Source organism: Anguilla rostrata, chromosome 8, assembly GCF_018555375.3.
Source record: "Anguilla rostrata isolate EN2019 chromosome 8, ASM1855537v3, whole genome shotgun sequence".
Lineage (NCBI taxonomy): Eukaryota > Metazoa > Chordata > Actinopteri > Anguilliformes > Anguillidae > Anguilla > Anguilla rostrata.
Genome location: NC_057940.1, coordinates 14,714,836 through 14,740,945, shown reverse-complemented (window position 1 = coordinate 14,740,945; position 26,110 = coordinate 14,714,836). Strand labels below are relative to the sequence as shown.

General features: G+C 46.9%; 2 protein-coding genes across 3 annotated transcripts; one reads left to right on the top strand and one right to left on the bottom strand.

Annotated features, from left to right (window-relative positions):
* Positions 1 to 174: 174 nt before the first annotated feature.
* dhx30 (DEAH (Asp-Glu-Ala-His) box helicase 30) lies at positions 175 to 12,929 on the top strand. The gene is made up of 20 exons (XM_064346617.1): positions 175 to 408; positions 1,064 to 1,191; positions 1,704 to 1,814; positions 2,060 to 2,214; positions 2,459 to 2,567; positions 2,969 to 3,118; positions 3,370 to 3,522; positions 3,848 to 4,309; positions 4,848 to 5,234; positions 6,093 to 6,171; positions 6,297 to 6,401; positions 6,874 to 7,049; positions 7,472 to 7,678; positions 8,045 to 8,126; positions 9,198 to 9,391; positions 9,697 to 9,850; positions 10,289 to 10,446; positions 11,148 to 11,251; positions 11,826 to 11,965; positions 12,166 to 12,929. The coding sequence occupies exons 1-20, from the start codon at positions 219 to 221 to the stop codon at positions 12,429 to 12,431; spliced, it is 3,510 nt and encodes a 1,169-aa protein (XP_064202687.1). The 5' UTR covers positions 175 to 218; the 3' UTR covers positions 12,432 to 12,929.
* A 555-nt stretch (positions 12,930 to 13,484) lies between these two features.
* LOC135260906 (alanine aminotransferase 2-like) lies at positions 13,485 to 25,672 on the bottom strand. Of its 2 annotated transcripts, XM_064346622.1 has the most exons (12): positions 25,514 to 25,671; positions 24,702 to 24,884; positions 18,831 to 18,920; positions 18,256 to 18,364; positions 17,768 to 17,901; positions 17,354 to 17,597; positions 17,016 to 17,095; positions 16,602 to 16,738; positions 16,157 to 16,331; positions 15,480 to 15,635; positions 14,734 to 14,846; positions 13,485 to 14,033 (listed from the first exon to the last, which is right to left on the bottom strand). In XM_064346622.1, the coding sequence occupies exons 2-12, from the start codon at positions 24,807 to 24,809 to the stop codon at positions 13,943 to 13,945; spliced, it is 1,437 nt and encodes a 478-aa protein (XP_064202692.1). In that variant the 5' UTR covers positions 24,810 to 24,884; positions 25,514 to 25,671; the 3' UTR covers positions 13,485 to 13,942. The 2 variants fall into 2 exon arrangements, with proteins under 2 accessions (XP_064202692.1, XP_064202693.1); XM_064346623.1 differs by lacking the exon at positions 15,480 to 15,635 and having other exon boundaries at positions 25,514 to 25,672.
* Between the last annotated feature and the right edge of the window lie 438 nt (positions 25,673 to 26,110).

Here is a 26,110-nt window from a genome sequence, read left to right as displayed (position 1 = left end):
TCGAAACTCTGTGTAGGTTGGATAATGCAATGTGTCATCGTTAGTCTGCACTGTGGAGAATTACTAAAAATGCGATTTATTTCGGACTTATTTTTTCCTCGATTAATTAAGCTACCGCGTAGTACCTCCACTCCGATAGGTGGCGATAACCTTATTCATGTACGAAATATCACTACGCGGCGCGCTGTCTCCAATGAAGCGGAGTTGCACAGCTGAACATGGCGGTGCCCAGTGCCGCACTCGTGCATCTCCGAGTGCTATGCAACCTTGGAGTAAAAACTTGTGGTACATTTTCCAGGACCGGACAGAACAGCATCTGGATCAGTCGCTGTAGACATGACTTTGAGAGAAGATTTGGGACGAGAGCCAGAACGGCGCCGAACCAGAATGCAGCTCAAACGAGACGGGGTGGGTTGTCACTGACTCGTCTCAAATGGAAGCACTAGGTCGTTAGCTTGAGAAGTGTCAGAAACCTCGGCAGTGACAACAGCGTGTTGCTTGAAAGTTAGCTTGTAGCTTTCAAGTTAAATTCGTAATTATAGTATCTAGTGTTAACGTTTTGCCAGTGACACTGAGCAGCCTACTTAGAGCTAGATGCTAGTCAGCTAGCTAGCTGTAGTAGAGATGCTATGACTCACTATTTATCTGACCACCTGTCTAACTGTAACGTTAGTCTGATTGCGAGTCAGTTAGGGTGCTGTATTAGCTTGTTTGATAGTTTATTTTTCATGTTAATTATGATGTCGGTAGTTGGCTGGTAATGAACCTAGCGAGCTTAACCAAAGTGTGACGAATTTCTCTCTAGAGGTCACAGGTGGAAGGTTAACTAAATTCTCAATAGCCGCTTTGTCGCCAGTCAGGTGCTGCAATGGATAAATATTGCAGTAAGCATCTATGACTAACATCCAATAGCTACATATTAATTAGATACGCTGTAAATATTGACACTGTAACCAAAAAGGTTTTAGTTGTGTACGAGAGTCAGCGATTGACCACACGCAGGAGTTCCAATTTATTTTGTATGAGTGGCCTTATCCTCCAGTTACTGTGTCTCTGAATCCAGGGCACCAGGATTTCCTGAAGGAGTTTCCAGAACCGAAACAGCTCTTGAACCAAACGCTGTCCCGCTCCCTGGGCATTTCCGACCTGTCCCAGTACATCGAGTACCGCGTCAGTGAGGGAACCGTCAAGGTGAGAGGCAGATGGTATTCATAAGTAAAGAAAATTAAAAAAAGTTAGATGCAGTATAGGCATTCCATTTTACAAGTACCTCACTGATTTCAACTAGTCATTGCATTTAAGATGCAGCACCACATCGTTGCATTGACCTAATTCATGCAAGCCAGTAACTGACAGGAATTAGTTTGGTGCGTCCATTAGAAAGAAAAGTGGCCAAACTTAAAGGTGTGTGTCAGAATACTCAAAAGGAGAAATCTGAAATTGGAAGCAGCTTCTGCTCACATCCTGTGGATGCGCTTGTGAACACACAAGTTTTTTTTTTTATAGCACTCGTATATATGTCCACACGTTCATATCAATTTACTCAATCATGCGTGTCTTGCTTTTATAGTATAATTTCCATACATCCAACTGTCTGAATGCCTTATAAATGCAGCTGCAAAGTTCAGCTGTTGCCCCATTGCACAGGGAATTAAACTGTGACTGAAGCATGAGCGATGACACTGAGTTGTGTGCTTTTGCAGAGGGCTACGTTGACCGTCCAGTGGCCGGAGGTGATCGAGGTGGAGGGCTTTGGCTCCAGGAAGATAGATGCAGAACGCCGAGCTGCAGCCGCTGCCTGTCACAGGTTGAGGGTGAGACAGCCGCTCTCTCTGGCCGTGAGAAGCCATGCTTCAGTAGCCACAGTCTGTTACCACACACAAGCCACGGAACCCTCATTGCACACGAAGCTGTGGGATATTTCTCTGCCATTCACTCCATGTCTCAAATGTCTTTTGTATTCAGTTTATTTTTATCATATTCAAATCTGGTTCATCATTTGTAAGATGAAGGCCCTTACAGTGCTAACTTTGTTTTAAATGCTGCCCCCTGTTGGCAGGAACTGGGAGTGCTGGAGCCAGGGAACCAGTTTTCACGAAGGAGACCAGTCCAAGAACTGAGGGAGGACAAGGAGGAGGACTGGGGAACTGCAGACGTTGCAGATTTCTCACGGGCCTCCCTGGATAGGACACAAGTCTCCCCTGGCCCCCCCAGGTATTGCAGCTGATCGCTGTATCCAAAGGCTGAGACCACAACCAGACACAGCTGTGGCAACAGCTGTCAGCGTTCTCATTTGTTTAAACCCCAATGCCAAAGTTTTTGTTTTTTTATCCTGATTTATTTTCAGACAGAAGACAGTGCTGCACGTATTGCTATAAACACTGTAAGATCTGTGTGGTGAAAGATGGCTTAACCTCTCTCTCTGTCTGTCTGTGTGCGCGCACATGCGTGTGTATAGGCCGTCTCAGGAGGATGGCGATGTGGCCCACGCTCTCTCCTTGTTCCCCAAGGCAAAGGCCATGCTGGCACAGGTCATCCAGGTGGCCACGTCTTCCTCCAGCCTCAGAGTGAGTCTGCGTGCGTTCATCCTGCTTGACACTGCCTGCATTCCCCATCCATCACAGTACTGTCTGCTCTCCCAATCTCCGTGCTCACGGTAGTGGAAGTCCTGTATCTGCCATTAACCATTTGACTGTCTGACTGAATGAGAGCCCTCCTCCCCAATGGTAACAGCAGTAACAATGTTACAGCACTAGATGGCAGCAATGCAATTGCGGCTCTTAAGTTATTATGATTTCTTTAGTGTGGGTGTGCTGCAAGTATACTCTGATTTAAATTCAATGAAATCAAGAGCAGGAGACCTCTTTTCACTGCTTCTCTACCAGAAATGGGAAGTTACCTGACGTGAAATACACGAATGGTCACTGGAATGGAATGAAACTTGGTCTGTTTCCCTCCTCCTCCTCAGGAGCTGATGCAGTACGAGATGCGGGGGGGCAAGGTGAAGACGTGTCAGCTGACGCTGCTGTGGCCTGAGGAGATGACCTTTGTGACCTCGGCAGGGCGCAGGCTGGAGGCGGAGAGGAGGGCCGCAGCACTGGCCTGCCTCAAGCTGAAGGTGGGGGAGGAGCCTACAGGTTGATGTCAGCACTGCAGTGACTGCCACTTCCTGCTCTGTCAGACAGTAGTCTCAGTCCCAGCAAGTTCATCTCTGTCACTGATCAACATGCTCTGCTTTTGAGAGTTTGTGTAAGGTGTGTGTGTGTGTGTGTGTTTGTGTGTGCGAGTGTTTGCATGCGTGTTTATGTTTGTTTCTCCTGTATGTTCTGTGGCGTTTTGAGTGGTCTTAAATGTCTCCACCTCTTGCAGGAAATGGGTCTGTTGGGCCCGAACAACAAGCCCCTGACCCACGCCATGTACCACAGGGAGCAGGTGCGTGAGATGGGGCAGAGGGAGCGAAGACCCTGCACCCTGGAGCTCCCCGAACATCTGGAGAGCCAGCTGGCAGACTACTTGAGACAGGTTAGTAACACCGTAAATTCACCTTTATACTCACAGAGAGACTACCTGAGACAGGTTAGTAACACCGTAAATTCACCTTTATGCTCACAGAGGGACTACCTGAGACAGGTCAGCAACCCTGTAATACAGCTTTATACATACATGCAGTTAGTGTAGTGCTGCATATTAGAAATTGAGTTTATTGATTAGTTTATTCCTCTGGTGTTCTTTGGTGTGGCACAGTTGTACAGTAAAAAAAAATGCTCTCACAGCATATGAGCTTTTGTTTTCCTGAGTGGTGTGTGTCTGTGACTCTTCATCATTGACTCTTCATCACTGACCACAGTTTCCAGCGGAGGAAGCGATGCAGAGGCTTTGGGAGGCAGAGGAGGACAGAGCAGGGCAGCCAGTAAGCATGGAGGATGAAGATGAGGTTATTGTAGATGCCATAACAGGCAGGCCGCACCAGCCCCTGTCCCCAGAGGAGGCGGAGCTTCTGAGCCGCGCCCTCCAGATGAAGTGGCAGGAGGTGGATCCCGGCTTGGGGGTGGAGCTTCCCGTGGACGCGCACCGGGAGCGTGTGGTGTCGGCGGTGGAGGCGGAGCGGGTGACGGTCATCGCCGGGGAGACGGGGTGCGGGAAGACCACGCGCATCCCACGCTTCCTGCTGGAGGGGCGCGTTCGCGCCCGGGACGGGGCGCGGTGCAACATCCTGGTCACCCAGCCGCGCAGGATCAGCGCCGTGTCCGTCGCACACAGGGTGGCTCAGGAGCTCGGACCCGAGCTCCGACACTGCGTGGGCTACCAGGTACAGATTCAGCACCGTCACGGAAGCAGTGCTGTCACAGACAGTGCAGACACGCTGCACGCTCACAGACAGTACAGACACACTGCACGCTCACAGACACACTGCTCCATCATAAACACACTGCACGCTCACAGACAGTACAGACACGCTGCACGCTCACAGACAGTACAGACACACTGCACGCTCACAGACACACTGCTCCATCATAAACACACTGCACGCTCACAGACAGTACAGACACTCTGCACCATCACAGACACACTGCTCCATCATAAACACACTGCACGCTCACAGACAGTACAGACACTCTGCACCATCACAGACACACTGCTCCATCATAAACACACTGCACGCTCACGGACAGTACAGACACGCTGCACCATCACAGACACACCACACCATAACAGACCGTACTGACACAGAGTCATGACTTACAGTACAGCTACATAGAGGCTTCATGTCTCTCTCTCTCTCTCTCTCTGTCTCTGCCCTCTCTCCCACTGTTCTCTTTCTCTCTGGCTCCCCCCCCACCCCCCAGGTGAGGCTGGAGAGCCGTCCCCCGGAGCGCAGCGGGGGGGCGCTGCTCTTCCTGACGGTGGGGGTGCTGCTGCGGAAGCTGCAGGGGAACGCGGCGCTGGAGGGGGTGAGCCACGTGGTGGTGGACGAGGTCCACGAGCGCGACGTCAACACGGACCTGCTGCTGGCCCTGCTCCGCGCGGCGCTGCGGGACAACCCCGGCCTGCGGGTGGTGCTCATGAGCGCCACGGGCGACACGGCCAGGCTGGCCCGCTACTTCGGGGGCTGCCGGGTGCTGCGCGTGCCCGGGTTCATGCACCCCGTCCGCCAGCGCTACCTGGAGGACGTCCTGCAGGAACTGGGACGGCCCCCACCACCTTTAACACGCCCACCCAGTGCTGAGAGAGAGGTGAGATATGCCCCCCTCTCTACCCCCCTTTAACACGCCCACTCAGTGCTGAGAGAGAGGTGAGATATGCCCCCCTCTCTACCCCCCTTTAACACACCCACTCAGTGCTGAGAGAGAGGTGAGATATGCCCCCCTTTAACACACCCACTCAGTGCTAGAGAGAGGTGAGATATGCCCCCTTTAACACACCCACTCAGTGCTGGAGAGAGGTGAGATATGCCCCCCTTTAACACACCCACTCAGTGCTGAGAGAGAGTGAGATATGCCCCCTTTAACACACCCACTCAGTGCTGAGAGAGAGGTGAGATATGCCCCCCTTTAACACACCCACTCAGTGCTGAGAGAGAGGTGAGATATGCCCCCCTTTAACACACCCACTCAGTGCTGAGAGAGAGGTGAGATATGCCCCCCTTTAACACACCCACTCAGTGCTGAGAGAGAGGTGAGATATGCCCCCCTTTAACACACCCACTCAGTGCTGAGAGAGAGGTGAGATATGCCCCCCTTTAACACACCCACTCAGTGCTGAGAGAGAGGTGAGATATGCCCCCCTTTAACACGCCCACCCAGTGCTGAGAGAGAGGTGAGATATGCCCCCCTTTAACACACACACTCAGTGCTGAGAGAGGGGTAAGATATGCCCCACATGCAAATGCAGCCACATAATGGACGGTAGGGCTGGCTGATATACTGCAATGATAATTATTGAATGCTTTTTTTAAAGCGTAATGACAGTCATTGCCACTACATGACATATTGGCTTTCTTTTGTTTTTTTTCCGATTGTCTGTGAGTATTGTGTGTATTTAGCGAGGCGCAGGTTGTCTGATCTGTGTGTGTGTTCACGTCTGCCTTTCAGAAGGAAGACGACGATGCCGCTCCAGACCTGGATCTCGTGGCAGATGTGATAGAACATATTCACACATGTGGAGAACCAGGTAAGCCTGGCCCCCCACACACACACACACACACACTAACAGAAACGCACACTGACAGAAACGCACACTGACAGACCCATATCCCTTGAGAGGATCCAGCTGACCTTTGACCTCTCTCTCTGCAGGGGCAGTGCTGTGTTTCTTGCCTGGCTGGCAGGACATCCGCTTGGTCCAGCAGAGCCTGGAGGAGAAACCTGCTTTCCAGGGAAACAGCTGTCTAATTCTGCCCTGTCAGTGACCGTGTGTGCGTGTGTGCATAACCGTGCATGCTTAAATACCATGTCTGTCTGTTTTGATGCATGAGTGTGCATATGCAACTGCCTCAGTGCACCCCAGTTAGTTTTAAAGTAAAGTTCTAACTGCTGGACTTTACTTTAAGACTAGCAGAGTGATTTAGAGGCGTACACTGAACAAATAATGAGGAGGTAATAATGGCCACTTTTCAGGTTATTTTTTCCAAATTTATGAACCGGAAAATTACTGTCCACGTTCCGCAAGTCAGCGCAAACACGTGTAAATGCTCGTGTAAAGTACGTATGTGTGAATGTCGTAACCTGTGAACATATTGAAGTGATTGCGCGTGTACTTTAATAAGTAACTGAAGGCAGTGGCAGGACGTGTTTGTGTGCGTTTATACCCAAGCTGGCGGCCCAGTGAAATGGGGCGCGTGGCGTGCTGAACCCCCTTTCTCCACCCCGCCAGTGCACTCCAGCATGTCCGTGTCGGACCAGCAGACCGTGTTCCAGCGCCCCCCCGCCGGCCAGCGCAAGATCGTCCTGGCAACCAACATCGCAGAGACCTCGATCACCATCGACGACATAGTTCACGTGGTGGATGTGGGCGCTCAGAAGGAGCAGCGCTACGACCCGCGTACCAAGGTACTGCCAGCTTCCCTGAGTGTGCGGTCCCCACACCCCAGCCGCTCACTGCCCCGTTATGGACCGCTATGGACCCTATGCGTTCTCACTGCTCATATTACAAAAAATGGCCAACACTCTCAGCTAGGGGGTGGGACATTTACTAGAGTAAATGAGAACTGACCTGTAGATTCTGAAACATAAGAAATTAATTTAGTTAGCTTCCCCCCCCATCTTTCAAAAAACATTTTCCATAGTAACAGGAGCCTATGTTTTAGATTAAACCCCACCCCCCATGAGACGCTAAAGAAAGCTAAAGACATTTCAGGTAAACGTGATGCCAGACTTTCACTCAACAGGAACATGAATGGAACATTCCAGAATGGTGGCGAGTTCTGTCAGGGTTGGACTTTAACACCAAAGTTTAATCGCTCTTGTGTCAGGTGTCCTGTCTCGACACCGTCTGGATCTCGCGCTCCAACGTCACCCAGCGCAGAGGCAGGGCGGGGCGATGCCAACCTGGCCACTCCTACCACCTGTTTCCACGGGAACGCCTGGAGGCAATGCCAGAATTCCCTATCCCTGAGATCCTGCGCACCCCTCTGGAGAGCTTAGTGATGCAGGCCAAGATTCACAGTCCACACAGCAAGGTGAGGAATGTTCCAAGAGTTGGGAGTAGTGGGGGGGAAGGTTCTTTCATTTCCTATTGGTTGAATTAATCAGCACGTTAATCAGATGTTGCACTTTCTCAATCGTGAATCCAATTCTGTTTGAATTCCAAACACAGTGGCATTGAATATGAATTTACACGGGTTTTGTTGTTCAGGACAAGCAACGTTTTTGTTGAAATTGGAATCCGACAAATTAAAAGTAGTCATCTTTCAATTAGCTCGCAAGCAACAGCAAATTAATGCTTAGGTTGTAAATGATCGTGTGTCAGTTAATCAGTGATGAATCTGAATATGAATGTGAAATGAATTCCCTGACCTCCCCTCTGTCCCCCTCTCTGTGGACAGGCTGTGGACTTCCTGTCCCAAGTTATGGACAGTCCAGACAAGGCGACAGTAGAAGAGGCTGTCATGAACCTGCAGGAGATCGGTAAGGTGCACACACACAACCCCCCCCCCCCCCCCCCAGACACGCACACATGCACACAAATACACGCAGCAGACACTGGGGTGAGATGGATGGGGGGGGGGCAGTGATGTGGCGGGCTGTGACTGGATCGCGGGTGGGGGTTCTGAGGGGTATATGAGGGTCGAGAGGGGGACAAGTGCGTTGACAGCGTGGCTATGACTGATGCGCGAGGTGGTGGGTTCTGAGGGGTAAGGGTGGGGGGACAGTGATGTTGGCGCGGCTGTGGCTGAGATCTATTGGCGGGCTGTGACGGATGCGGTGGGTCTGAGGGGTAAGGGTGGGGGGGACAGTGATGTTGGCGGGCTGTGACTGGATCGCGGGTGGGGGTTCTGAGGGGTAAGGGTGGGGGGACAGTGATGTTGGCGGGCTGTGACTGGATCGCGGGTGGGGTTCTGAGGGGTAAGGGTGGGGGGACAGTGATGTTGGCGGGCTGTGACTGGATCGCGGGTGGGGGTTCTGAGGGAAGGTGGGGGAAGTAGTTGGGGTGGACTGGATGGGTGGGGGTCTGAGGGAGTGTGGGGGGGACGTGATGTTGCGGTTGACTGGATCGCGGGTGGGGGTTCTGAGGGGTAAGGGTGGGGGGGACAGTGATGTTGGCGGGCTGTGACTGGATGGGGGGGGTCTGAGGGTAAGGGTGGGGGCAGTGATGTGCGGGTGTGACTGGATCCGGGTGGGGTTCTGAGGAGGGTGGGGGGGGAAGTGATGTTGGCGGGCTGTGACTGGATCGCGGGTGGGGGTTCTGAGGGGTAAGGGTGGGGGGGACAGTGATGTTGGCGGGTTGTGACTGGATCGCGGGTGGGGGTTCTGAGGGGTAAGGGGGGGGACAGTGATGTTGGCGGGCTGTGACTGGATCGCGGGTGGGGGTTCTGAGGGGTAAGGGTGGGGGGACAGTGATGTTGGCGGGTTGTGACTGGATGCGGGTGGGGGTTCTGAGGGGTAAGGGTGGGGGGGACAGTGATGTTGCGCGTGGAGCTGTGTCGAAGTGGACGCGTGGTGGGGATGATGGGGTGTGCTCTGCCTCTCTGGCTGCAGGGGTGCTGGACCGGGCGGAGTCCCTGTCCCCGCTGGGGGAGCGCGTGGCCTGCCTGTCCTGTGACCCGAGGCTGGGGAAAGTTCTGGTCCTGGCGGCGCTGTTCCGCTGCGCTCTGCCGCTGCTGTCCGTCACGGCCTGCCTGACCCGGGACCCCTTTCTCAACAGCATGCAGAACCGGGCCCTCATCAACCAGGTCAGCGGCCCATCGGCAAAACACTCCGCAACATTTCTTTGTTCTGCTAACTGGTCTGGTTCGCTGTACGTTTAAACCAGCTTGCGTCAGGCGAGATGTGTGGGCGCGGTCCATAGGGTGGCCCAAACCATTTTCGAATCCCCTGGCGCCTGCGGGGTTCGAACCTCACCATGGCACCTTCTCTCTTTGTTACCCTCTGTGCTTGCTCAGGGTCTGAATTTTTAAAAAATGAGTTTGATGGATTGTTTCCAGAGAGTGTTAGTCACGGTTGGATTCTGTCTCTCTCCCCCTCCCTCCGTCCCCAGGCTAAAGCTGCTTTGAGTGGCTCCAGCTGCAGCGATCACCTGGTGTTCAGCCGGGTGGTGCAGGGCTGGAGGAAGGTGCAGCAGGTTCGCTCGAGCAGACAGGAGTACCTGGACGCCTACACCCTGTCCGGCAGCAGCCTGCGCTTCATACATGGTGAGAGAGACCTCTGTCAGCCGATTCATCTCTCAGGATGTGACCGCCTTCCCTGCGCAGGCCTGATCCATGTCTCTTGGTTTGATTCTCTGTCCTGCCCAGGGACTGGTCCATCTCTCTTGGTTTGATTTCCCTCCCTGCCCAGGGCTGCTCCCTGTCTCTTGGTTTGATTTCCCTCACTGTCTGGGGCTGTTCCATGTCTCTTGGTTTGATTTCCCTCCCTCCCCGGGGCTGATCCATGTCTCTTGGTTTGATTTCCCTCCCTCCCCGGGGCTGATCCATGTCTCTTGGTTTGATTTCCCTCCCTGCCCGGGGCTGATCCATGTCTCTTGGTTTGATTTCCCTCCCTGCCCGGGGCTGATCCATGTCTCTTGGTCTGATTTCCGTCCCTGCCCGGGCTGATCCATGTCTCTTGGTTTGATTTCCCTCCCTGCTCAGGGCTGATCCAGCAGTTCAGTGATAATCTGCACGAGGCCTCCCTGGTACCCAATGCGTCAGACTGCCTTCGCGTGTCCTCCCTCCCAAACCAGTTCAGCCAGGAGGACGAGCTGGTGAAGGCCATACTGCTGGCCGGACTCTACCCCAACCTCATCCAGGTGCGCTTTACACATGTCTGCCACTCTTAGTGCATGCATACACGTTTGTACAGGGGCTCCTAGCTCACTGACCCATTATCTGTCATTTCGCACTTATGTTGTGAAGTTTTTGAAGACCGTTTTCGGTGCACATCGAACCAGTCCTCTCAGTCCTCCCTGCACAGTACACTACCGCGCTGCTACCCGTTCCTTCAGCTTCTCACACTGCTGGGCGGGACTCTCGGGCCCAGTCCGTCTGTCCGTCAGGCAGAGGGGCTGCTGGGCGGGACTCTCGGGCCCAGTCCGTCTGTCCGTCAGGCAGAGGGGCTGCTGGGCGGGACTCTCAGGCCCAGTCCGTCTGTCCGTCAGGCAGAGGGGCTGCTGGGCGGGACTCTCAGGCCCAGTCCGTCTGTCCGTCAGGCAGAGGGGCTGCTGGGCGGGACTCTCAGGCCCAGTCCGTCTGTCCGTCAGGCAGAGGGCTGCTGGGCGGGACTCTCAGGCCCAGTCCGTCTGTCCGTCAGGCAGAGGGGCTGCTGGGCGGGACTCTCGGGCCCAGTCCGTCTGTCCGTCAGGCAGAGGGGCTGCTGGGCGGGACTCTCGGGCCCAGTCCGTCTGTCCGTCAGGCAGAGGGGCTGCTGGGCGGGACTCTCGGGCCCAGTCCGTCTGTCCGTCAGGCAGAGGCAGCTCACCGGCCGGCCTCACCGCCCTCCCGTGTGTTTCAGGTGAAGAAGGGCGTGGTGACCAAAGGGGGCCGGTTTCGGCCGGACAGCCTGGCCTACCGCACCCGCAGCGGGCCCGTCCTCCTGCACCGCTCCACCATCAACAGGTGAGCAGGGCGGGGGCCAGAGAAATGGAGGGGAGACCAGAGGATGGATGGATGGAGGGATGGTTGAGCCCAAATATAGATCCACAGCAGAGGGGTGGGGAAATGGGGATGTTCATTTCCTAGGGATGTCCAATTTGAGTATTCACCATTCTGCTTCTCGCTATAACAGCCCTTTCTGTTCCACTAAGCACTGTTTGTGTGATGACAACACCCACTTAACTCATGCACACCTCCAGGCAGGACATGAATCACATTAAGCTGTCATTTCATGCAGGCTTTCTGATTCATTTTTGGGTAACATTTGCTTTTTACATTTAGGCATTAGGAGACACTCTTAGTGCATACATACACGTTCAGTCAACAAACAGTGCTGATGCTGAGTAAACAGGGTCACAGCTGAAGTTATATTTATATATACATAAAGTTATAAGGCAGGATAGCATGTGCAAAGGGGAAATGGAGAATGTGGTGTTACGCAATGCATGTCAGCTTACAAACACTTTAATGCTGATATAAATAATTGAGTAAGGTCTGTTGCCTGTGTCTGTGATGTCTGTCCGTGTGTCTGTCCCAGGGGGGAGGAGACTCTTCCTAGTCGCTGGCTCACTTTTTTCACGGCTGTCAAGTCCAGCGGAAGAGTGTTCATCAGGGACACCTCCTCGGTCCACCCGCTTTCCCTGCTGCTGCTCACTGACTGTGACATCACGGAAAACGGTATGCTTGACTTCCTGGAGTTGAGTGAGACACTTTTTTTAATGAATGTAGTGTACTATTTTTACTGAAGTATTCTATTCTAGTGCATTCTCAGCTTAGTTCAAACAACTTAGGGTATTTTTTGTTGTTGTCTAATTTTAGTTTAAGTCTTGGACGATGGTAATGGTAATGCTGATCGCTTTTCCTCTCCCCTCCCGCAGTGTCAGGGGAGCGAGTGGAGGTCTCGTTAGGCGGCCGGTCTCTGGTGCGCTGCGAGCTGTCGGCTCACAGCTGGAATCTGCTGTGGGAGCTTCGCATGTCCCTGCAGGCCATGCTGCAGAGACGGCTGCGGCGCGACCACCAGGCCTCCTACCCCAACACCAACGCTCAGGACCGCCAGCTCATCGCACTGCTGGTGGAGCTGCTCAACGGCACCGAGCAGGGGACCGACGTCCCGCACAATGACACGGACGCCCCAGAGCTGTAGCAGGCCGTGACACGAGAAAACTCCTCAGCCACCGGACAGCCTCATTCCTCATAGCAGGATTATGAGTCATGCATGTACGCCATTACAGGGGATGGCAACACGGGCACAGACTCACTGATCTTTATACTGTGTGGATTGACTGACACAGTTTACTCAGTGGACACAAAGAGCCGTCCAGAGACAGAAAATCTGCAAATCTGCTCTGGATCTCTGTAGGCCTGGCCCAGAAACTACCTAGAAGATGGTGAGATGATCAAAGGGAGGAAATTGTGACTGGAAAGTTATATTTAGCATGAACAAGTGGATGGGTGGATGAACTGATGGCTGAGCTCCTGTTCTTCAGTGGGGGGAGGGGGTATTTCAGCCATGCAAGCCAGCAGAGACCACCCTGGAGGAGGAGGGTTCCATCCCCACGTGGGACACTGTTTTAACTGGCACTTTAACTGGTAGGCTTGGAGGACCTCTGGTTGCGTTTGAAATAAAAGCCATACCTTTCAATATGCAGATAAAAAGTTGCTGTCCTCGAGAGTGCAGAGCAAGTGATGCTGGGGTTACAGAGCATTCCAGCTGCTCGTAAAATAACGATAAAATAAGAACATGAAATGAGCACTCAGTTTCATATTTTACACAGAGCCCCCTTTGGGGACGTGGAAACGGTTTAACTGTGAATATGACAACTTCATATATGTAACAAACCCTTTCCAGTGTAATTGGTGCAACGTCACGATTCCTCACATTTGGAGCCGTAAAGGGAGGTGAGGGACCGAATGCCCCCTGTAATCCTCCAGTACTGTTAATGAGGTGCAGTCCAGTGCAGCCAGCGCTCTGGAACTCCTGTGCTTTCAGTTAGTATGTATTGTTACGTCAGCATTTGAATGTTCAGTTAAACATTCTAATCACATTATTTTTGATCTTACACTGTAAACGGTTTGTGTACGTATAGGTGTGTTGCAATGGATTATTTCAGCAATCAGATACGTTTCTATTTATTACAGTCTGTGTGTTGTAAATTAAAAGGGACCTACATTGCATGTGACAAACAGAAGAAGGCTGTTACTCAGAAATTTTTTTATTGCAGTCAGAAGGCTGTAGGTTCAGATATTTGAAGCAGACCCGGTTCCAGGCGTAGTCGACGAGGTCTCCCGTGTAGGTCACAATCCGCAATCCAGCCTGGGGCAGCAGAAAGGCTAGAACCGGTTCTGGTTTGAAGCTGTTCCCGTGTGAATGTGCTCATGCTGTCCTTTCAAATTAGTGAGGGTATAAAACATGTGCCTCACCCTGGGTAATGGTGTTTATGAAAAAAAAAAACAGCATGTTGTGGACAGTGTATAATGGGGCATGTGTTTTGTAGATAAAATTTAAGATTTTTCATAATTTTTTGTCCCACTGACAAGATGACAACAGTGGCTTGTCAGGTTTTGTTTGTGTCCTTTGTTTAAAACGGGGCGTGTGCGTTTCCAGTCCTACGGGCCGGGGCAGTGCAGATTTAGCCGCGTGACTGGCCGTCCCGATCAGGAGAACTGGCTCAGGAATCTGAGGTGGAAGACCCTCAAGCGCCTCAGCACCTCCTCCAGGTTCTCCGTCGGGGTCAACACACATATCCTGCAGGGGAACAGGGACGTGTGACGCACCCACCCTCCGTTTTTCCCCCACACCCCCTCATAACCCCTGAAACGAAGACCTGAAGTGTTGCAAATTCAGTGTCGCCAGTGCTCTTTTCCAGAATAGTTATCTTTGCATCTTAGTCCCTTATAAGGTTTACGTAAACAAGTGAAGTCCAAGAGGAATGGACTTTGAAAAGTTTGCAAAACGTACATTTGAAGTAATGTCCGAGCCCTGTCTGAATCTCTCCGCCCTGTTAAACACAGCCAGGTGATGGCTGAACGGTTTATAACAGGACACACCCATCACCTCACATTGTACTATAACATCGGCTGATCCTCACAAAGCACTCGCAGTCCATACGGCATAATGTTTTTATCTACAAAGCCCTTTTAAACAAGTTACGTTTTTTTATCTTACACTGCTCATCACTCACACTAACATCGCTCCACAGATTCTGCACGCTCACACTGAATTAGGAAAGGCTGCCTTTAGTTTTAATGCACCGCGCACACGGAATGTTTCACAAAAATCTTTTAAGTTGGATGCTGGTGCCATTGAACCGTTTCGGATGGGACATCAGGGCCACCGGATACATTCAAATACAGTCCCCTCCACAGGTGTGTAAATGTAGACTTTAAACTGCAGCGCGGGGGCTAGTTTCATGGCACTGGTCCACGGCGAAGGCGAGAAGAGGTACCTGATGTGGTGGGTGCCTTCTCGCTGCCCGTACTCGCACCCTGGCTCGACGCATAGGTCTGCTTCCTCCAGCAGCCTGCTGCAGTATAGCTGACTGGCGTCCATCCCAGCCACCTAAAGAGAGAGCGCTCACATAGTTGCATAGTGTCGAGAATCCCTTGGGGCATCTACCAGGGGTCACCTGTATGCAATTTTGGGTACTTAAGCTGTTGCCTGCGGTGATGGTCAAAATACCTGAATGGCGTCCTCCTTTTGTTTCGTGGCTTCGAGAAACAGGTTTTCCAGACCCATTCATGACGTGTCATTGACAAGCTTGCAATTTGCCGTTTTACCTGCTAGTTTAATATCTCAGACTCTGACCTGCCCAACAAATTGATTAGATGCTCTTATGGATTTCATCTCTGTAACCATGTGTTACATCTTTCCTATTGAGCCAGCAGAGGATGGGCTGCCCGTCTTTAGTCGAGTTCCTCCCAAGATTTTTTTTATCTTGCCACTGTTACACTGTGTTTTTCTTTCTACTCTGGAGTTTTTTTGTTTGTTCTCTTTTACCTCGTTTTGAGGGTTTAGGCCAGGTTTTTCCTCTGTATTGCATATTTGTGACCGTGTTACTTAGCCTACTTTGGAACCCTGCTACAATGCCACATTTCAGGAAACGATGTGCTGTTCTCAACCCAAAAAAACACACAGCTCCCCTATCACATATGTTTCATATTAACATAACGTTTGGCCGTTCGTTCAGCTGACCTTGGCCTGCTCCACTGCTCTCGAGGGGAGGTGCAGACGGGGGAAGACGAATATGCCCCCCATCACCGGCTGGCAGGTCATCCCCGGTAGACCTCCCAGGACATCCTGGGCCAGACGAATGTTCCAGGCCAGCGTCTCCCGAATGTACTGGACCTCCTGGCAGCAGAGGCAGAAGGTCAGTCCAAACGAAGGGCTGTGCATGTGGGCACAGGTTTGAGTCCCAGGTGGGACTCCAATACTAAGTATTTAACCGAAAACTGCACTATGGAAAGCCAGCAGCTGTGAAGAGTTGATACATTTAAAATTGATAAGTATTGTAAGTGCCAAATTCATTACATAACTACTGAGATAAATAGAACACCATTAACATGTTTTTATGGAAATGCTACTGCTACTAGCTACCGGTTTCTTGGTGTCTGTGATTATATTAAGTGGTGTACGAATAAAATTGAATTAAACTGTGGAGTTAATCAGTTAACCATTTTAGTACTATGTAATTGTCATTTGAGGACATCCATCACTGGTGTAATTTGATATATACAGTTACTAAAGGACTCATGCTTCATGAACAAACAAAAAAGACATTAACAGTGCATCTATCATCTGTGTAATTGTTGAGGAAAAAGAGAAGCTAGACTGTTCTCTTTTTTAAAATCTCATGGGCTGTGGGGTCTCACCTTCAAATATGTGGGGTAAGAGGGATCCCCTTCCTGTGGGGGATCAGCCATGATGTCCAGAGCGATCTGGCCAATCAGGGAAGAGCATGCCACAGTGGCGAGGAGTGTGTGTAGCACATTCATGACTGGAGGGTCGATGTTCACAAGCTCCATGTAACCTCCACGCAGTCCACACCTGGGATGGGAAATGTTGGTTAACTGATTGTTTTGCATGGTTACTTCTTAACGCAAATGTTGGGGTGCTGTACAGCTTTCTATGACATGATGTATGTAGATCATGTAGATCTCCCTGTAGCAATCATCCTTATGCTTCAGAGGACTACACTTCAGTTGACTGATAGACAATTTAACAATGTGTATGCCACAGAAAGTAGGTGTGCAGTGTTTTTGTGAAATTACAGAAATACAAGAAGAGGTATGACACCCCACAAGTCCCCGGACTCACTCTCCCATGAATCCCTTCGAAATTGAGTGAAGGGAAGCCATCTGTACTGTGTCCGAGTACTCTGGCCCCATCTCAAACAGCACCTTCTTATAGGAGATAAATTCACAGCCCTCCATGTGCACGCTGTCCTGGTACACCTGCACGCCCAAAAAGAGGACATTTCAGAGTAATGAAACATCATCAACACCATCTTTGGCCCAAAGTGCATTGCCAGATTCTACTGGAATCAAAAATGAGACATCAGAAAGAGCCAGACCCGGATTGTAGAACACACTCTGAAACCTAAAAGTCAAAAATGATTCACATATACAAAATCAGGGAGGGTTGACTGTGGAGAAAAAACGGCATTGCTGGTGAGTATCTATGCTATTTATTCTGTGAAAAAGTGAGAGAAAAAATCAGAACACTGTGCACCTCATCAATTAACAGGAAGAGCCTCTCTTCAGCAGCAAACTGGATCACCCCTTCAATTGACTCTCTGCTCTGAACATGTCCTTTTGGCAACGGAGAAAATATTGTCATTTAGACACATTACAGCCTTGAATTTTGCCTTGGTGTACAGTGGTCACAGCAGTATGTTGGAGATCTCCTGGCAGTCACAAGTTATTCATGGACACAATACAAATGTATGGCTTGTATTAATGGCTTTCACTGAGAACACATTGCAGAGTCCCTTTGTATGTATACGATGACCTCAAAAATAAATTTCAGCAAGAGTCACCTACACCTGGTTCAACTCTTAATTTTGGTACCTGTAGGATTTCCAGGATTTATGACGTACATAGCTCTCGGGGTACAGTGACTTCTTGTGGCCTGGATGACTCTGCGTAGCTCCTCCACTTTCAGAGCCCAGCCTTCCTCCTCAAAGAGCTGACAGGGCACCATGAATGCCCCCTGTGTCGTCAGCATCAATTTGAAAAGGCTGTAAATGGGCAGTGGGGCCAGAACACCTGTTTGGTTCAGCCCCTTTCCATAGGACAGAAGCTTCAAAATAACCTGTGGATTGTGGAGGAGAGAGCAGACCAAGTCTTCACACATTCTTCAGTTCATTTATTAACAGCTGATTTTCTCCTATGGTATTACAACAAATGTATTTCAATTATGAATTTGACATTTGAGAACTCAGCAAACCATTCGGGCAGATACAAACCAGTGTCTGTTCTTACCAGTAGTGCTGACTGAGACCCGTTGCAGATGGCGATGTTGTCAGGGTCTGAAGGTACACCTCCATCCCGTCGTGAGATAAAATCTGACACGCTACGCTGCACATGAGGGATACCACTCATTGCAGAATACGCACCTGGGGACAGATAGACGCACAAACACACACACATATATACACACCCAACTTGTTATAAGAGTAGAACACACTGTCTCTCATAAACTCATTTAACTGTACATGTACACAAACAAAAATAGGGTATAAAATATATTCTGATGGGGCGACATAGCTCAGGAGGTAAGAGCAGTTGTCTGGCAGTCGGAGGGTTGCCGGTTCGATCCCCCACCCTGGGCGTGTCAAAGTGTCCCTGAGACAGGCACCTAACCCCTAATTGCTCCCAACGAGCTGATTGGTAGTCTGTCACTTACACACATTTCTAATTAGCACAGAGACCAATTAAAACTGGCACACACACACACACACACACCTTACCCACACTCCCTCCATAACACTCTCTCAGGAGCCTCTGAGCCCTCTTTCGCGCATCCACGGGCAGTGTCTCACTATGCAGAAGCTCAGGGTAAAGGCAAGCAGCAGTCACCTGAGCGACCAGTCACAAAGAGAAGAGAGAAATTATAACCTGCATTTAACACTCTTCCCGACCCTAAATCCCAACCATTTACACAAGATCTCAGTTATATAAAAATTTGTGAAAATCCTTTGTTTAGGGAAGATCTGTCCAGTCCTGTTCTTGGAGATCTATCATCCTGTAGGTTTTCGGTCCAACCCTAATAAAACACACCTCATTCAACAGCTACACATCCCGTTGAGCTGCTAAATAGTAGAATCAGGTATGCCAAACTAGGGTTGAAACGAAACCCAGCAGATCTCCAGGAACAGGGTTGGGCAGCCCTGGCCAAGGGATTTTCAAACACTGCAAAGGCCCATTCAGTTGCTTCAAACTTTAATAAACAGATTTAGTTTCAAATACAACTGAGTATTTAAACTGAGTTTGACAGAGACTTGCACTTCTGTGTGACGGCACAGTTGAGATTGAATGGTGGTACCTGCCGTACGAAGGAGATCGGTTTCATCCCCAGCCTGTGAGCATCACCCCAGCTGGCATCTATGAGGTGTTTGGATGGTTTCTGTCCCCACTGCAGAATGAAGAGGAACCGAAGGCGATAGGAGACTATCACAACAACTTTGGGGCTTAGAAGCAAAAGGCTGCTTCTTTTGCTTCATTTTTAAATTACTGAGTAAACTCAGCAGCTAATTCTCCAAATGTTTGGCTTCGAGCATATGTTGACTGGCAATCAGAAATGTACAGGTTCACACTGTTTAGATAATCTTACAGGTAACGTTAGCTATCTGCTGTGAATAAATAACCAATTAACATCTAAAAAATTTCACGGTGAGTTTTTCTTGAAATGTGTCATAATGCCCTTGCATTTTTTATAATGACTCCATTGATTTCGGTGCAGCGTTAAGTTCAGGCACAAATGCTCATAAACAATCATATTAGTGTAATATTTACTTCAAAAAGTAAAGTGAACATTGTTGAACTGTCAGTGCAATTTTGAAACAAGTTAATAGCTTTATCTACTATAATTGTATTTCCTTGTTAAACGCCCCGTTAAAGTGAGGGCAAATTAGAATTTTGTTTTAGGCTACAGTATGTTTGTGTGTGGAATGCCCATTGTGATTACATTGCGGGCATAATGTTCTCCCTACCATAGCCGTTCGGTAAAAAACCAGCTAGATTTGGTTGAAATGCGAAAGTTTATAACCGGCTGAGACATTGCCAAGCCATATCTGGGTAAAACCTGAGCTAAATTAGGGTTAAACTGAGCTAACCTTGTCCTTTTATGTCAAAACATCGGTCCACCCCTAGACATTTAGGTTCCATCTATATTTGGGCTTGTGCTCACTAGGGAGACCGACTGTGTAGCACGCCCCCTTGACCTGATGCATAATAACAAAACAGTAAACTTTTGACTTCAACCAATATGTTCCGTGACACCCAGCCTTACTGATTGGTTATCTGTAGTAGGCCTATTTCCACCTAGAATTCACCAGGGGTGTGTAACATTACTTTTCACTCCTTACCTACTTTCCTCCACTCGTATCCTACCAGGAAGTATGTGGAGGAAAGGAGGGGAGGGGTGCATTCCAATACTCTAAAAATGTGTCCTCCTTTCCTCCACTACCACCTCCTCTCCTCCATGCCCCAGAAAACGATCTGTGTGTGCTCCTCCCTCCAGTGGCCTAATAGCCTACTGGAGAAGACGGCTTCAAACTCGGCTCCACACCTCCTCCAGCAAAGAATGCATCGATGCGTGCTACCGTGGAAGTCTTTTCACATTGCTAGATGACATCATCTTGCTCATGTCCACAGAGATAGAACGATCATCCCAAGGTATCTGACACAATCCAAACTTTAGAAAGCCGAGATGGAAGAGAAATTGCATTTTTCGAATATAATGCAAGATACTTGGCCAAATTTGCGCGTGGTTCATTTGGTTATCATGTGTAGTTTCGTACCCAAAACCTAGATTGGACAGATAACAACATGCCTGTTCCTTTTTATGGTGCGGAGTACAGACAATAGTCCCAATAGCTTTAAAGTTTCACACAAAGCATAGTAAGGCAATTTGATACAATTCCATGTTAAACGATATAAACACTCTTTAATGTATTTTTACTTATATTTTTGTTGTGGACTACCTATGGTAAAAATCTATCACAAGACTATACATTATTCTCTGGTTCCTGTCTAATGTATTTTCAATCCAAACAGCTACAGTATATCGGTTGACGTCACTGTCACCACATAGCCAAGTTAAAGTTGAGCTAAATAGGCTATATTTTACGAAGATCATGTCTGAGTTGAACAAATCCAATCAATTGGTCAATCAATATTATACTGACAACAGACTAACAACCCCATTGCACTTTTGCCTGGCGACAAATCACAGCAAGCTAGCATGCTATATTAAAACTATGTGACTAAAGTCACTAAAAGACTGTTTAGTCACTAAAAGACTGTTTACATAAATTTGGATTCCTTCACACAATACAGTAGCCTAGCTGAAACACTTCCGGTAAAAAAATAAAAAATTAACTTGCATATAGCCAAAACAGACTTTTGGCAGTATCTTCTGAAATATTTATTGAACTCACCTGCCGTTCGTTGGAAACAAAGAGATGTACATTCTTTCTCCAACTCTTAATTCATCTTGCTATTTCTAATCATTCCTTCCACAACATATCATATGCCTTTTCCACTTCAAAAAAAGACTGCTCCTACACCCTCTTTATTCATTTGGGCCTTTCTTATTTCATGTTCTAGACAAATTGTTGGGTCTGCTGTTCCGTTTTCTTTCATCAATTCACTTTGATAGTGTGACATTAAACCTCTTGTTTCTATGAAACATGTCAGTCTTTTATTTATCATCTTTTCCAATATTTTACATAAATGTGATGTCAAGACTATGGGTCTGTAATTAGTTGGGTCACTATGATCTTTACCAAGTTTGTGGATAGGTACAATAACAGCTTTCTTCCAAATAGGAGGTAATCTCCCTTCTTCCCGCACTTTATTGAAGAACTCAGTGAAGATTTATTTTGATGTTTCGCTAAGATGATATGGCATAATGTAACAAATTTGATCTTTACCTGATGTTATCCCCAATTTCCTGATAACATACTCAAACTACTGAAGTGAAAAGTGTATTCATAGAATCATTGCCCTCCTCTTTCTCTTTTAACTGTTATTCTCTATGATGGTTGCCTCCTGACCGCTTTTATTCTCTTCACTAATATTATCAGAGCTGTGCACTTTCACAAATGTCTCTGCAAGTATTTCAGCCTTCTCCTCATTAGGCACGGCTATCCTTTCTCCATTATCCAAAACTGGGTATCCATATTCTCTCTCAATTCAATTCATTTTTTTAATCATTCCCCATATCCCAGCATGCGTTGGGCGAGAGGCAGGAAAACCAGCGTACACAGGAACGAGGTTGAGAACCCATTGCCTTAAAGGATCTTGTCTAGAACACGTTCATCTAAATGCTCATCTTCCAATTATTGTTCCTCATTGACAATAACCTCTAACAAAGTGAATGTACGAACATTTGTTCGTATCTGTTTGAGAAATGAGGCCCATTGTTGGCAGTCATGATATGTTTAATTTGTGCCAACTGAACTGATGTAGACTACTGTACATTACTGGGGACAGGCAAGATGATACAGCAATTGGCTGACGAGAAAGCTCTTTTGACCTCCTGCTGGAGTGGCTAAATTACACATGAGAACTTCCCTGGACAAGCTACTCAATCAGCAAAAGCCGGAATCTTATTGTAGCCGCCAGGGGTAGGCAGGTCATTAGATGATAAAATGACGTCATGAGCGATAATATGCAGATAAACGAAACACTTTCTAGACCTTAAACTGGACCAAGCATATCTGGACTTGGCTAAAGGTGCTTATGTTAGATCTCAGGCTAAATGGTTAGAGAAAGGGGAAAAAATACCAATTATTTTTTTGCTCTTGAGAAAAGAAATCGTAAAAAAAATTATCTTACTGCTCTTAATATTGACGGTGCCTTATGTAAAGACCCAAAAAGAATTTCTACATTTGTTTACAAATTTTATGAAGATCTGTATAGTTCTAAATTTAATTCTGTTGCTTGTGAGGCATTTCTTGGAAATATTCAAAGCAAAATCCGTACTATTGACGATCAGTTTAAACAACTATGCGAGGCTGACCTTACTATTGAGGAAATTAAAAATGCTTTATTTTCTATGAAAAAAAAAACAAATCCCCGGGAATTGATGGGTTATCCATTGAGTTTTACATGCAATTTTGGGAACTTATTAAAGAACCTTTATTACAGTGTATCAGTCAAGGAGAGATGGTTCCCACAATGAGACAGGGCATTATATCTCTCATTCCTAAGCCTGACAAGGATTCATTACTAATTGATAATTGGCGTCCCATCACACTTCTATCAACAGATTACAAAGTTTTGGCTTTGGTCTATGCCAACAAATAAAGAAAAGGATTGGACTGTTTAATTGCGGAGACTCAAACTGGCTTTATGAAAAACCGTCGTATTAGTAGTAATATTAGACTTATTTTAGACTTACTAGATTATAAAGGGGAGATAAATTCCAAAGCGGTTATTTTATTTTTAGACTTTTATAAGGCGTTTGATACAACTGAACACAGATTTCTCATTAATTCTTTAAATCGATTTGGTTTTGGGGATAAATTTGTGGGCATTATCAATATGTTATATACAAACATAAATAGCTCTGTCATACTTGGCTTTAACACTTCCAATAGATTTCAGATTAATAGAGGGGTACGTCAGGGATGCCCAATCTCCCCTTTTCATTTTAATCACAGAATTATTATCAATTAATATTATTAACGAAAATACATTAGAAGGGATTTCAATTTTTGGTGGGGAAGTCAAAATTTCTCAGTTGGCAGATGACACCACCCTTTTCTTGACCAACATTATATACCTATTGCTATTAATTTAATTTAAAAAATTTTCAGATGCCTCTGGTCTAAAACTAAACTTAACTAAATGTGAAATTTTATCTTTACATAATTGCAGTGAATCTGTAATGTATGACATCCCAGTTAAGGACTCTGTTAAATATCTTGGGATACATATTACCAAAGATCTTGTGACTAGACAACACTTAAATTTTTTCAGTAGAATAAAAAAAACTAAAAGCATCCTTAATTTTTAGCTTCAAAGAGATCTTTCGATTATTGGGAGAGTCCTCCTGTCCAAGGCTGAAGGCCTATCTCATTTTGTATACCCATCCTTGTCATTATTTGTTCAGGAGTCAGTGAAATAAATAAAACATTTTTAGATTTTCTTTGGAAAAATAAATCACACAAACTTAAGAAAACGGCAATGTCTAACCCCAGAGAGGAAGGGGGACTTGAATTTATAGACTTTAATGACATAGTAAACACCTTTAAAATTAATTGGTTAAGAAGGTGCCTTCTAAATCCCAGTTCTATTTGGTATTTTATCCCAAACCACATTTTTAACAAAATCGGTGGTCTCCTTTCTTTTAAAATGCAATTATTTACCATATAAGCTACCAATCCGCCTATCCAAATTTCACCAGCAAGCTCTCCTTGCTTGGAAACTGGCCTATGTCCACAATTTCTCCCCGCACAAATCCCTCCTATGGAATAATAGCGATATTACTTGTAAAAATAAATCACTATTTTTTCCAAAATGGCACCTTAGAAATATAAATCACACACTTAATCTTTTTGATGATTTTTATGCCAGTTGTAGTGTGCCTTGTTGAAGTGTGTGATTCACAGATATATTCCCTTCTCTAAACCTGCAGCAAAGAAGAGTAAAGCACAAGCCAGCTAGGTAGTCTGTTTCCAGTAAATGGTGGAAATGTTAAATGCTGTGTATGTTATTGCTCACAAAACGTTTTAATGAATTAGGGGGCAATAGAGAGCTGACATGTCACTACTTTTCCTTCCATAACGTTATATGAAATTGGTATCAATAAAAAGGACCTGTTTTTTTTTTTATTTTACTCAAGACTCCCGTCTTTTATTTGCGCGTGGGTAACATTAATATTAGGAGGAAATCTAGTTTCAGAGATGTTTTGACATAAACGGACTAGGTTAACCCCAATATAGCGTCGCTACGTCCTAGTTGGCTTGGCTAGAAAACGTTCAATTTTAAACCAAATGTACCCGGGTTTTAATTAGCCTAATTTTAACCACAAAATGTTCATAGGATGACGTCCCTAGCTATGTGGCTAATGAAGGCAACGAGTCCTAGACGTGACCCTTTTAAATTTTAGAATGATTTCGGTAAATCTCGTCCGCTATCAGCTACGGTAGGTGCACCTGTCCCGGGTGTCCGTGAGGCATCTCACCTGCTGTGCCTCAGCTTTGATCTGATTTTCCAGAGGAGAAGACCATATCCTTCTCTTCCCCGAGTACATCTTTCTCAGAAAAGGCATTCTTTTCCAGGGGCCAATCATTTTTCAACAATATCCTTCTTTTTCCCCTTCTGTCAAGTCTGTGGTGCACCAATTTCACCAGTGGGCACTGATGAGCTGGAAACAAACGTAATTAAAATCTTTATTTTTATACCAACGTTCATCCTACTCTCAGCCCATTTCTATGTAGCATACGTTTTTGATCGACGGTCAACAATTTGCTAAATATTTAATCATTGTATTTAATATGTAAAGTATTTATGATTATATAAAAATAATTATGAAAATGAAATTATCGTACAATCCTTTGGCTACTAGGCAGTGAGATTAACGCGTGGAGCCTATTCTTAAATTCACACATTGTTTGAGTTTGTGGATAATTGCATCCTACTCTAAATTAATTTGTGGAATATTGATGAGGCAAAATTTGGAGATTGTCCAGTTAAATTTTCTTTTACATTTGCTTGCTAGGCTTTGTTGCAAGTTCTGCTCTATGAATACTATTTCGTGCCACAATTAATGCAAAACGCACGAATTAAAATACCACATGTAGGCTAAAACTCGGAGTAAAAACTCGGTAGATGAGTTGGCGAAATAGCACATTAAAAAATCCAACACAAATTGAAACTCAACTCAACTCTTGAACAAAACTACATCGAATAATGAAATTCTAAACATGAATAAACGATTACATCGAAAAGTGAAACATCTACACATAAATTTCATTTTTAATTTAATGAGAATACCATTTGTCTTTCGATGCCTTCCTGTTTTCCGCTTGCTGTGGTCTTAATCAGTTCGACATTTGCCTTCTCACTAAGAGGTCTGATCATCTGATCATTTACTTTTAAAGTCTGTCTTACACCTGCCACTGAATGGCTCCACCCCACTTCCTCCACGGCTGTGGATGGCTGGATGGCAGGCAGGCTGATGGGCTGCTGATTTGTTGAGCGCAGATTCAGGTCCGTGCTCTAAAACCACGGCGTTAGTGGAATGAATGATTTATCAAGGGTGGATATTAATGCGTGCAGATCTACTATTACGTTTGCAAGGGTAAGACCGCATTGAGGATTCACGCGCACTTACGTTTCCAAATCCAGTGCAATCCAAATTTATTTATAAAGCACATTTAAAAACAACAACAGTTGACCAAAGTGCTGTACAATCAAAAATAGCAAAAACCATAAAACAACACATTAAAAACACAAAGACCAGTTTAGAAGACAAAAGGACAATAAAATATTTAAAGCAATAAGATCATAATAAAAAGTAAGGCAGCTCTCATACTGAGTTAAAAGCCAAGGAATAAAGATGTGTTTTAGGTTTTAAGACTGGATTTAAAA

Bases quoted from the DNA above. Each gene is read 5' to 3' on its own strand.
- dhx30 (XM_064346617.1), top strand. From the start codon at position 219: ATGGCGGTGCCCAGTGCCGCACTCGTGCATCTCCGAGTGCTATGCAAC. The intron at 8,127-9,197 runs GTAAGGTGCACA...CTCTGGCTGCAG, and splicing joins CATGAACCTGCAGGAGATCG to GGGTGCTGGACCGGGCGGAG. The intron at 9,851-10,288 runs GTGAGAGAGACC...CTCCCTGCTCAG, and splicing joins CAGCCTGCGCTTCATACATG to GGCTGATCCAGCAGTTCAGT.
- LOC135260906 (XM_064346622.1), bottom strand. From the start codon at position 24,809: ATGATTGGCCCCTGGAAAAGAATGCCTTTTCTGAGAAAGATGTACTCG. The intron at 17,902-18,255 runs GTAAGGTGTGTG...ATCTGTCCCCAG, and splicing joins GTGTTATGGAGGGAGTGTGG to GTGCGTATTCTGCAATGAGT. The intron at 17,598-17,767 runs GTAAGAACAGAC...CACAATCCACAG, and splicing joins GGTCTCAGTCAGCACTACTG to GTTATTTTGAAGCTTCTGTC.